Source organism: Salmo trutta, chromosome 1 (genome assembly GCF_901001165.1).
Source record: "Salmo trutta chromosome 1, fSalTru1.1, whole genome shotgun sequence".
Lineage (NCBI taxonomy): Eukaryota > Metazoa > Chordata > Actinopteri > Salmoniformes > Salmonidae > Salmo > Salmo trutta.
The window spans coordinates 54,356,296-54,368,764 of NC_042957.1; the positions used below are offsets into that span (position 1 = coordinate 54,356,296).

A 12,469-nucleotide genomic window follows, 5' to 3' on the forward strand; every position below is an offset into this window, starting at 1 on the left:
ATATGTGGACAACTATAAATAACTAGATGTCTGGCTAGACTGTAAACTCTCCTTCCAGACTCATATTAAGCATCTCCAATCCAAAATTAAATTTACAATCAGCTTAATATTTCGCAACAAAGCATCCTTCACTCATGCTGCCAAACATACCCTCGTAAAACGAACTATCCTACCGATCCTCGACTTCGGCGATGTAATTTACAAAATAGCCTCCAACACTCTACTCAGCAAATTGGATGCAGTCTATCACAGTGCCACCCGTTTTGTCACCAAAGCCCCATATACTACCCACCACTGGACCCTGAATGCTCTCGTTGGTTGGCCCTCGCTTCATATCTGTCGCCAAACCCACTGGCTCCAGGTCATCTATAAGTCTTTGCTAGGTAAAGCCCCGCCTTATCTCAGCTCACTGGTCACCATAGTAGCACCCACCCGTAGCACTCGCTCCAGCAGGTATATTTCACTGGTCACCCCCAAAGCCAACTCCTCATTTGGCCGCCTTTCCTTCCAGTTCTCTGCTGCCAATGACTGGAACGAATTGCAAAAATCACTGAAGCTGGAGACTCATATCTCCCTCACTAACTTTAAGCATCAGCTGTCAGAGCAGCTTACAGATCATTGCTCCTGTACATAGCCCATCTGTAAATAGCCCACCCAACTACCTCATCCCCATATTGTTATTTATTTATTGCTCCTTTGCACCCAGTATCTCTACTTGCATATTCATCTTCTGCACATCTATCACTCCAGTGTTTAATTGCTAAATTGTAATTATTTCGCCACTATAGCCTATTTATTGCCTTACCTCCCTAATCTTACTACATTTGCACACGCTGTATATAGATTATTCTATTGTGTAATTGACTGTACATTTGTTTATTCCATGTGTAACTAACTCTGTGTTGTTTGTGTTGCACTGCTTTGCTTTATCTTGGCCAGGTCGCAGTTGTAAATGAGAATTTGTTCTCAACTGGCCTACCTGGTTAAATAAAGGTGAAATAAAAAATGCGTTGTTGTTTATGTGTGCCACCTTCCATCTCTTTCATTCCCGTAGTTGTTGCATGCTGTGTGGAGCAACAGACAACAAGGCCAAGGACATGTTTGTGTCTGCCCAATCATTATCTGAACTGTTGTATTTCGTTGGTAGGGATATAGGTTCTCCCCTGGTTATAGTGAACTGTTCACTCTGAATTGATGGCAGGAGACTGCCAGTTTGATTGTACTGAGATCAGCCTTCCTGAGCCTTCAGAAAGGGGTTTTCAGTAGTCCACAGCTTGATGAATGTATGGACTGATTTGACCCTGTCGTCTTGTTAGGCCCAGGATAATGGTGGCTCGTAACTTCATTGTGAGGAAACAAAAACTGTGCTGGAATTGCTGATTAATCGATCAAATCAAGGACCCCGTGGGTCGCAAAAGCGCTTTTGTTTTATTTCTGAATAATCTGAGTAATACTTTGGCTCTGTGCCATGGCTGCAGAGAGAGAGAGGGAGAGAAGGACTCTGTCAGAGGATGGAGAGAATAAGAGATGAGAGCAACAGTCAGGACAGAGGGAGAGAGGGAGAGAGATGAGCCAATAGAGTGTGAAATTGGTAGAACAATTTTGATTGGCCCCGCCTAGGGTATGTGAAACTGGTACTCTAGGAAACGGCCAGGGACAGAGCGTATATGGGCAGAACAGATGGATACAGTCAGACAGCCCTCTGTGCATGGAAACAAGAGCGACGAAGTCAATGGTTTGATCAATATGTGATGGCTGTTCAGAATGGAGGAGAGACTGGCTCACTTCACCAGGCAATGGGTTTGGATCAGTTAGTTGATTGATATGAATGTATGGAGCCAATAGATTTCTCTTTAATAAGATAATATCATTATTAGCTCCATAGTGAGTATAATAACACAATGCATACTAAATTAATGATTTTGTGGTAGGTATAAAGTATCTATCCTATGTAATAAAGCTAACTTTCCCAGTTCACATAATGACCTTTAGCTGGCGTGCTTTCTGAGAACGTGGAGATCACATGAGCCATAGAGAATCAGGCTTTGATATGTATTACGGAATGACTTCAGCTTATTGGGTGTCTGGCTCTGTGCTCTGATTGTGAAATGCCTTTTGATAAATGGCCCACAGAGACGGGTAATTGAAGTCAATATCCTCTTTATTTATTTATTTGGCTTTAGAAGATCATTTAAGATGATAAATGACCGTTTGAAAGCCTAACCCTTCATCAGTGGAGAGGGAGTAAGGCAGGTGTCAAGGAGAGAATAATAGAACAAGAGAAAACAGAGGAAGTAGATAGAGACCAGCATACCATTTTAAATCAGTGACTGGATCGATGAATCAATAGCTGAGGTCATCATTATCGCTGACTACCGACAATCAGCTGCCATTTTGAAAAAACGAGATTGGTCTCTGATGTGAATCATATTCTAATCATGTATATCTGAGTTGATGTAGCTCGGCGTTGGGTGCTTCGATTCGAAGCGATCACAGCTACAAGGTCTGGTTGAAAATCAACATGACGTGGATGATAACCATCTGAGTTTCATAGAAAGTTATTCTCATGAAAACCCAGTGAAAAGCTCTGTCACGGAGAGGAAGAGTAATCAAACTTTGACCTGTGGGAGCTCTGGAGTCTGGTGTGTAGTCAGGAACCTGGCCAGTTCTACTCAGCAACCATCGATCATCCGTCCTGTTTTGCTATTCTCATCAGACTCATACAAGTAGAAACAGACAGTGTGTCTCTGGGAGGGAAAAAAGAGCACCACGGGCCAGAGAAATAGGAGCGCTGAACGATATGGTCATTTATCAGTGCCAGGCTGACTAGTCACCAGCAGCAGATCACACTATAGTGACATAAGAAAAGGTCACGCCTGTAACACCTGGTAGACGTTCAGGTAGCCAGTCAGTCCTCTGATGAAAGGTGACCGACATGAACGATTTATCATTCCAACCATCATTTGAGTTTAAAGATGATCATCCGTAGAGTTATATTTGTTCCCGGGACTCATTGTTCAAATCTGTCATCACAGTCCCAGATCTGTGGGCTTAATAAAACCATGTAAGCTCTTTATCTTCTGATCAAATATGGGCTTGTGCTGGGGAGCAATGTACCCATGACGCAGGATCCAGCAGTGACAGCTGCCCTCTGCGGCTGTCCAGTCTGTTAGTCAGAGGGACATGAGGCTGGTAAGGTAAACACAGTGACCTTAAAGGGTATCCAGTGGTGACCTTCAGTGTGGCTGAGTCACCCCCAGACCTCCACAGGCCCCCTCACACTGACAACACCTCATACCATGAGCCACCAGGGTGAGTCTGAATGGAGCTGAGGCACAATGAGCTTTTAGGGAGTGAGGACAGAGCTATGACAGAGACACAGAGAGGCAGGGGGTTGCTATAGGACCAGACTTGTAACCAACACATACACAGTAAGCTCTTGTCCCTCTGATCCCTTTTGAGAGTGCTCTGACTGTTTAATCTATAACCATCCACTGTGGCTGTCATGATGTCAGTTTTCACCGTTTGCGACATGCCTTTCTCTTTTAAACATTTCAGTGGATTCATTAGCTATTCGTGATGCACATGCACACAAAGAATCACTGTGTCCTCACTTCACCCCTCTCCCACTCTCTCCATGGCTCAAAGCGTCGTCCCCAGGGTGGGTAGATTTAGGGGCGTCAGGCAGGCTGCTGGTTCAGCAGACAGTGGAGTGGATACGCTCTGCTGGAGACAGAGACCACTCACAGCGTGGTTGATTGTAATACCGGGGCTACACAGACATAAAGTTGGCTTGTCACATTAAAATATCAGTGTAACCTACAGCAGCGGGGCTGTGAAATCAAACCCATTCAGAGATTGGGGAGCACAGCAATACTGGTTAGATATAGATGGAGGTGGTAAGAGGTGGTGGTATTAGTGGAGGGGTCATTCCTCCCAGTGATATTGATGTTTAGGAATTGAAGGTACAGTTGAAGTCAGAAGTTTACATACATTTAGGTTGGAGTCATTAAAACTCGTTTTTCAACCACTCCACAAATTTCTTGTTAACAAACTATAGTTTTGGCAAGTCGGTTAGGACATCTACTTTGTGTATGACACAAGTAATTTTTCCAACAATTGTTTACAGACAGATTATTTCACTTATTCACTGTATCACAATTCCAGTGGGTCAGAAGTTTACATTCACTAAGTTGACTGTGCCTTTAAACAGCTTGGAAAATTCCAGAAAATTATGCCATGGCTTTAGAAGCTTCTGATAGGCTAATTGACATCATTTGAGTCAATTGGAGGTGTACCTGTGGATGTATTTCAAGGCCTACCTTCAAACTCAGTGCCTCTTTGCTTGACATCATGGGAAAATCAAAAGAAATCAGCCAAGAAAAAAAATGGAGTTTGTAGACCTCCACAAGTCTGGTTCATCCTTGGGAGCAATTTCTAAACGCCTGAAGGTACCACGTTCATCTGTACAAACAATAGTACGTAGTAAAGTATAAATGCCATGGGACCACGCAGCCGTCATACCGCTCAGGAAGGAGATGCGTTCTGTCTCCTAGAGATGAATGTACTTTGGTGCCAAAAGTGCAAATCCCAGAACAACAGCAAAGGACCTTGTGAAGATGCTGGAGGAAACAGGTACAAATGTATCTATATCCACAGTAAAACAAGTCCTATATCAATATAACCTGAAAGGCCGCTCAGCAAGGAAGAAGCCACTACTCCAAAACTGCCATAAAAAAGCCAGGCTACGGTTTGCGACTGCACATGGGGACAAATATCGTACTTTTTGGAGAAATGTCCTCTGGTCTGATGAAACAAATATAACTGTTTGGCCATAATGACCATTGTTATGTTTGGAGGAAAAAGGGGGATGCTTGCAAGCCGAAGAATATCATCCCAACTGTGAAGCACAGGGGTGGCAGCGTCATGTTGTGGGAGTGCTTTGCTGCAGGAGGGACTGGTGCACTTCACAAAATAGATGGCATCATGACGTAGGAAAATGATGTGGATATATTGAAGCAACATCTCAAGACATCAGTCAGGAAGTTAAAGCTTGGTCGCAAATGGTTCTTCCAAATGGACAATGACCCCAAGCATACTTCCAAAGTTGTGGCAAAATGGCTTAAGGACAACAAAGTCAAGGTATTGGAGTGGCCATCACAAAGTCCTGACCTCAATCCTATAGAAAATTTGTGGGCAGAACTGAAAAAGCGTGTGTGAGCAAGGAGGCCTACAAACCTGACTCAGTTACACCAGCTCTGTCAGGAGGAATGGGCCAAAATTCAACCAACTTATTGTGGGAAGCTTGTGGAAGGCTACCCAAAACTTTTGACCCAAGTTAAACAATTTAAAGGCAATGCTACCAAATACTAATTGAGTGTATGTAAACTTCTGACCCACTGGGAATGTGATGAAAGAAATAAAAGCTGAAATAAATCATTGTGAAATTGTGAAAAACTGAGTTTAAATGTATTTGGCTAAGGTTTATGTAAACTTCCGACTTCACCTGTATGTTTGGAGGATTTCCACAGGAAATAAAACAACCTCTGTATCATAACTCAAGGCGAGACCCAGATGCTGACACAGGAGGCAGATGGTTGGAGTCTTAGATGTTTAATAATCAAAAAGGAGTAGGCAAGAGAATGGTCGTGGACAGGCAAAAGGTCAAAACCAGATCAGAGTCCAGGAGGTACAGAGAGGCAGGCAAGCTCGAGGTCAAGGCAGGCAGAATGGTCAGGCAGGCGGGTACAGAGTCCAGAAACAGGCGAGGGACAAAACCGGGAGGACTAGAAGAAGGAGAAATAGCAAAAGCAGGAGAATGGGAAAAACGCTGGTTGACTTGGACATACAAGATGAACTGGCACAGAGAGACAGGAAACACAGGGATAAATACACTGGGAAAAACAAGTGACACCTGGAGGGGGTGGAGACAATCACAAGGACAGGTGAAACAGATCAGGGTGTGACACTTTTTCTTCCACAGGAATGTTGAGGACTCCATCCTTACAGCGTCAGAATGTTGTCTGAATTTTAGGAGAAAAGGTTATCCAAACACAGAGGTGCCTCAGTGGCTATGATGTTTGTCCACATTACAAGATGTTTCCATCTGGACTCAAATAGCTTCCTACCCAGAGACCCTCATTGTGTTGACTCTGTGTGTTACGTCCCTACGGATGATATACCTTCTGGTGTCACTGTGTCATGTCAGCTATGTCACCTATCCCCAAATAACTTTGTGATTTCATTTCCCATACATTCAAGGGTTGAGAGTGTGCCTGTCACATCATTCCGACAGGTCCTGTTCAATTACATTTTTGGGGCTGATAGCCACTCAGATAAACCTGCATGCCTCCACAACACCCACTAAAGAGCTTCATCAGAGTCAATCTATGGAGTTGAGTTACTGTGTGTCCAGTTCTTGTTAGAGGAGATGGTGAATAGATGCTGAGTCATGAGTGGGCTGAGGGGGTGAATAATGAGGCAGAAGGAGAATCATGAGGACAGCAGCTGCAGCAGGTATTTCTCTGGCAGAGAGCACTGATCTAGCTAGCATCTGTCTTTATCTATGCTTCTAACCCAGGGGTCTCCGACCCAGTTCCTGGAGAGCTACCCTCCTGTAGGTTTTTACTCCGACCCAGTTCCTGGAGAGCTACCCTCCTGTAGGTTTTTACTCCGACCCAGTTCCTGGAGAGCTACCCTCCTGTAGGTTTTTACTCCGACCCAGTTCCTGGAGAGCTACCCTCTTGTAGGTTTTTACTCCGACCCAGTTCCTGGAGAGCTACCCTCCTGTAGGTTTTTACTCCGACCCAGTTCCTGGAGAGCTACCCTCCTGTAGGTTTTTACTCCGACCCAGTTCCTGGAGAGCTACCCTCCTGTAGGTTTTTACTCCGACCCAGTTCCTGGAGAGCTACCCTCCTGTAGGTTTTTACTCTGACCCAGTTCCTGGAGATCTACCCTCCTGTAGGTTTTCACTCCAACCCCAGTTGTAACTAACCTGGTTCAGCTTATCAACCAGCTACTTATTAGAATCAGGTGCACTTGATTAGGGTTGGAGGAAAAACCTAGACGCTGGCTCTCCAGGAACAGGGTTGGAACAGGGCCTTTGGTGAGAGGTCTAATGCTTTAATATTTCATAATTTACGTCCGCTGAATTCATATTCATTAATAAATAGGCCTGTTTAATTTTGTCTGGCTTGCCGTTCCAAATGAAATGGAATATTGATTTCATTTAGTAGCCCCCAATTGTAGCTAGCTAGGGATCTTATCATACCACCGTTGGCAGAATAAAAGGTTATGGAAACATTATTATGCACTAGTTTCAGAGCACCTGTATACACTCAGTGATTTCCAGCTACATCTGAGACTTAGGCCCAGTACTCTTTAACCTCAACCATTGCTTGCGTTTACTAGATTAAACACTTGCCTTGCAGCGTGGCGAAAGATGCTTGCCAAATTGGCGGCTTTCATCTGGGTTTCCCTGTAACTGGGTGTTCAACTTTAGTTCTGTCGTATTGAATATCTTGTTTTTCAATATATGGATAAAATTAGGGCATGATTTGATAATATCAAACACTTCTTCAACCACAGAGCCAGAGTGTCAGAGCAGTCCTCTGTGGATCCTAGGATTGTAGTCTACATGGCTGCCCTCAGAGTTGAGGACGAGGCATGTCCAATCTGCTATGGATCTAAATCTCTTTTGAAATGAAATACGTGTTTAGATCCTGACACAGCATGACTGTCTCTCATACAGCTAGAGTCTTTATGAACGGGCTGTAAGGCTGATCTGATCACACTCCTCAGTGTCTGCTGGGGCAGAGCAGGACCCCACTGTCACTGCAGGCCAGGGGACTCCTGTTGAAATAAACACTGCATGGGGGGTGTTCCTTTCTTGTCTGGATGTCATGAAATGGCCTATGTGAGTGTGCACATTATCTGTTGTGGAATAGGCTGATTTTGACTCTGTCTTTTTGTTTTTTCCCCACAGATCGCGAAGACCAATCAATCCTTTGCACGTGAGTATCCTACTACTCTGTTGGGATCATTTCTCTTGACATCCTTTTCACTCACATTTCAGTGAAACATTTTACATGATTGAAAACAGCTTGCTTTTCAAATCAAATCAAATTGTATTTGTCACATGTATTTGTCACACTTTACCGTACCAAGCCCTTAACCAACAATGCAGTTCAAGAAATAGAGTTAAGACAATATTTCCTCAATAAACTAAAGTATAAAATAAAAAGTAACACAATAAGATGACATAACAATAACGAGGCTATAATACAGGGGGTACCGGTACCGAGTCAATGTGCAGCGATACAGGTTCGTCGAGGTAATCAAATGGGGGTAATGACATTGACTAAATTTAACATATCAAAAAATGTGTTATGTGTATATTTCAGTGTTCCACATCAGAGGTCTATTATCAGCCCAGTCCTTTATCTAAACTGCATTATGCTAATGCACCTGATGACGCCTGAGGATGTTCTCAGAGGCCTCTGCTCTGCTCCGTCAGTATGCTAGCTGTCCTGCTCCTGAAACATTACCTCATTAAACTGCCCAGTAAGGCAAACAGATCGCCTCAGCCTGCCAAGTCCTTCTCTGACACCATCTCACAAAGAGGACTCAGAGGGTAGAGGTTGTTTTTTTAAGGTGGGCCGATTCCAGAGGAGACACAGCAGCTTTATGAGCTGGAAAAGTAACCTATCTGACGCTGAGACTGATGTGGCTGCACCTTAAGTAGGGTCTCAGTGACGTGCCCCCTCTTGTGCTTGAGTTCACTTTTGGAGATTTCCTCCATGCAGAGTTGCACCCCAGTCACTCCTTTCAGATTTACAGTCGAGCTCTTAAACTCAGGGAAGAAGGCAGAACAAGCCTTACAGTATGTGGGAGTGAAGTGAGCAGCATTAGCATCTGTTAGTTGGTCAGAATGGGAGTTATACTGAAGTGATTTGCCAGGTCCTGCCATCCTGCTGGTTTTCAATTATGGACTAGATATAAAAAGCTTTATGATGTAGTTATGGAACTAAGTTGGCCTTTGAGGAACTTTGTGCAGAGTACAGGGAGTTATGAGTGTGGTTTGGTACACAGTCTTCAAACAATTACGCCCCCTGTTGGCCTGGATACTACCTGCCGAGTGCTTGAGTGCTATATGCCAATGATCTCATTTAGACCCTCCCATTATCACAGCAATAAGCACACCAATCTTACACCATCTTATAAAGTTGCCATGTCCGATCAGAAACCTACTCTGTTGTACTATCTGAGAGAGAATCCAATCTCCCTGTCGTTGAAAACCAGTGAGAACTGGTTTACATGCCAGTCCACATGATGAGTAAGTCATTTGGTTTACAGAACAGGAAGTGATCCACTGGGTCACAGACCTGTGGAATCTCTCACCTTAAGAGTGTGGCACACTGATGCAAGAGTCACAGGCCTCACATACTGATGACCTGGCTACCTTGTGCTTGAACAAGAAGAGTGACTAATACAGAAAGTCAGTCTGCTTGGAATGAAGAAAAGTATGTCCCATGCCCAAATCTGATGTCGTCATTTCAACCTACAACATCTCACAGTTCTCACAATTGTAATGTGACATCAAAATAATCTGAAATGGCATTTGATTAACATATATTACACTATACCCCCACACCACCAATATACAAAGTGTAGAGGAGGAGACTCGAATTGAGTTGCACTCTGGCCATTTATCCATTAAGCCAGCATTCTGTGTGGAGAGCTAATAGCTGGCTATGGTAAAGCCACGGGTATGTGGCTGTGTGCTGGGTCTGGAGGGGAGTGAGAGTTGGGTCCTGGCGGAGCTGTGGACGTCCCTGTCATTAGAGCCGTGCCAAAAGCAGAGCCTAGAAACCCTGGAGACCTGCCCAGCCAACCATAGGACCCTGGAGTTAAAATCAGACAGAGCAGAGCAGGCAAAACAAACAAACAGTATCAGACTCTCTAGTCTATAGTATGTCCCAGGGCTGAGCAGAGCCATCCCATCTGACATGATGAGCCTATGGGCTGGGCTGGGTCATTTATGTATTTTGACTGTATTTGGTTGAGATTATATGTGGAAGCCTTCCAGGAAGCTTGGCTCTGTCTGGCAACCAAAGGCACATTTATAACAGTAGACAAAGGGTTATATAAGTATTTGCTGGAAGTGTTCAACAGTGCTGAAATGTTATTTATTTTATGAGGCCTGCTTGGTAGTAGATTAGACCAGTTTCTTTGCTCTCCCTCATCCCTCCACTCCCCCCTCCTCTCTCTCTCCCCATCCTCTCTTCCTCCTCTGTTTTATCTGGTGTGTATTGGTCCTGTCTGTCTCCTCCTCACACAGAGGCGAGTCGGGTGCCGGCAAGACAGAAAACACCAAAAAGGTCATCCAGTACCTGGCCCACGTCGCCTCGTCACACAAAGGACGCAAAGACCACAACATTCCTGTGAGTGTTTCCATTCCCTCCTTCCCTGTTCCCTTACTGAACTCCTCCTGTTAAACCCTCCAATGTGTCCATGCTGGACCCAAAGGCAGAGGCTGTACCACAGTGTGTACTCAACTGACTTCGAAACAATGTGTTCTAGTTTAATGACCCCTGATGCTAATGGCTAACGTAGCTCCTCTAATAGAGTCTAATCAGTTTGTTGTTGTGTACCACCTTAACCTGAACGGTCTCAGCTCTCGCTCCGTGGTGCTCAGTGACATTCTGTCAGAGCCAAATGTTAGCAGGATAATGTTAGCCACCAGTAGGTTCACTGCTTATGGCTTGTGTTTGACATAAGCACCTCCAGGTCTAACCCTTCCCTTTGTTTATTACCTGAAACAAACAGCCCGAATCCCCTAAAGCGTTGAACAAGCTCCAGGCAAGTGTTTCCCCACTTTCTAAAACAGTTGTGCTCAGTTTGGATGTTTTTGCATGCCCTTCCGAATTCAAACTGTACTGTCTTTTCCCATGAACTTATCTCTGCTGGCTACGGTATATGTGGTATTTGTTTATGCTGGCAAAACGTTTAGGTCTGCTATCAAACCGACAGACTTGTATTACATTGTGTTTTATCAGTTGTTTTAGGTTTATTTTAAGGAAATGCCCAACACTGTCAACATACAGTAAACCTTAAAAAGTGAAAGAAATATTTTGTCATTTGAAACACAGTGGCTGTTCATTTCCTGTGACCTTACAATAACTAACCCCATATGCATGTGCTGTTTGTGGTTAGGTTCCAGTCATATCTATCTTTGTCATCCCCACTTTGAATGTCCATGGCAATGAGAGGATTTGGTGTGAACTGTGGAATCACATCAGACTGTGGCTCTTCAAACCCTCTGCCACGACAACCCTCTAATATCTCAGCCATTCTCCTTTATTCATGCTAGCTTTTCATTTGATTAGCTCAGGACGCCTTTGGCATAGCTTCAAATACCTTTCATGCACGGTTAATGCCCACGGCCACGCTAATACTGTTTGTGTCCGTAACAACACCTGACTACTCATTCACACACAGTGGATTCCTGTCCTACAGTACAGTCTGTGAGTAGCTGTTGCTTTTGATTGTTCCTAATCAATAAGCACATGGTGGGTCAGTATGTGGGAATGCTGTGACCTTCCTATCTCCATCGCAATCCTCACTTGGACATCTTGGGGAATGAAATTAAGCTACTATTGTCTCTCTGGTGCATAACATGGGCATGCTTCAGTAACAGTGGAGGCTCACCTGGGACGAATACACTGCGCAGAATGTTTCAGCTTGATTCATGATCCACTGTTCCCCCACAGAGACTTCTAACATTACAGCATTCTTTCCAACTGAATACTCCACTGTGGATACTTCTGAGTGTAAATTAGATATTTACTGGCCCTCATTGTTCCCCCACTCAGTTTCCCCAGGAGCTATTTTTCTTTCCCAAAACCTTTTTTTCCCTTCTGTAAAGCTATGCTTTGCTGAAGCAGATGCTGCTACGATTAAACACCCCCTAAAAAAATGTACACTCACCCAGGTTGTGTATATGTACTACACAGTGTTGATGTGTGACGTTATCCTGACTGTAACTGTGTACCTGGGTCCCTGGGCCAGAATACACCAGTCCACTACAGCCCACTGCCCTCACACACCACGCTGACTCTGTGTCCAGTTAGGATCCCTATGAGCACGGGCCAGACGAATGTGGAGCAAGGGGATGATGGGAGGGAGGAGAGGGGAGGCTGGGGGCCAAGTAGCAGCTCTGATAGAAGAGTGGACCCCAGACACCCAGTAGCCAGGAGCTTGGGGCTTTTTCAGTGGGGCAGAGCAGTGGAAGTATTGCATTGATCTGATACAATGTGTGCGCATTAGGGAGGTATTGTGCAGTGTAGTAGGTAAAGGATAAGAGAGGGAGTGAAAATGTACACATGACCCTTCCCTAGCGTCCAGCCATCAGCAGAGAGAGGTTTGACTGGAGCAGCTCTCTGACTCCAGACAGTGGGAGGAGGAACTC

The 12,469-nt window shown here is 44.5% G+C and overlaps 1 protein-coding gene across 4 annotated transcripts in view; it reads left to right on the top strand.

Annotated features, from left to right (window-relative positions):
- LOC115200545 (myosin-10-like) overlaps positions 1 to 12,469 on the top strand; it is a 60,958-nt gene that overhangs the window by 25,700 nt on the left and 22,789 nt on the right. For 2 of the 4 annotated variants that reach the window (XM_029763687.1, XM_029763707.1), the window contains 3 exons: positions 7,985 to 8,012; positions 10,340 to 10,442; positions 10,828 to 10,860. In XM_029763687.1, coding sequence (XP_029619547.1) covers positions 7,985 to 8,012; positions 10,340 to 10,442; positions 10,828 to 10,860 — 164 coding nt within the window. The remainder of the gene's footprint in view (positions 1 to 7,984; positions 8,013 to 10,339; positions 10,443 to 10,827; positions 10,861 to 12,469) is intronic. The other 2 variants (XM_029763697.1, XM_029763717.1) reach the window with 1 other exon arrangement.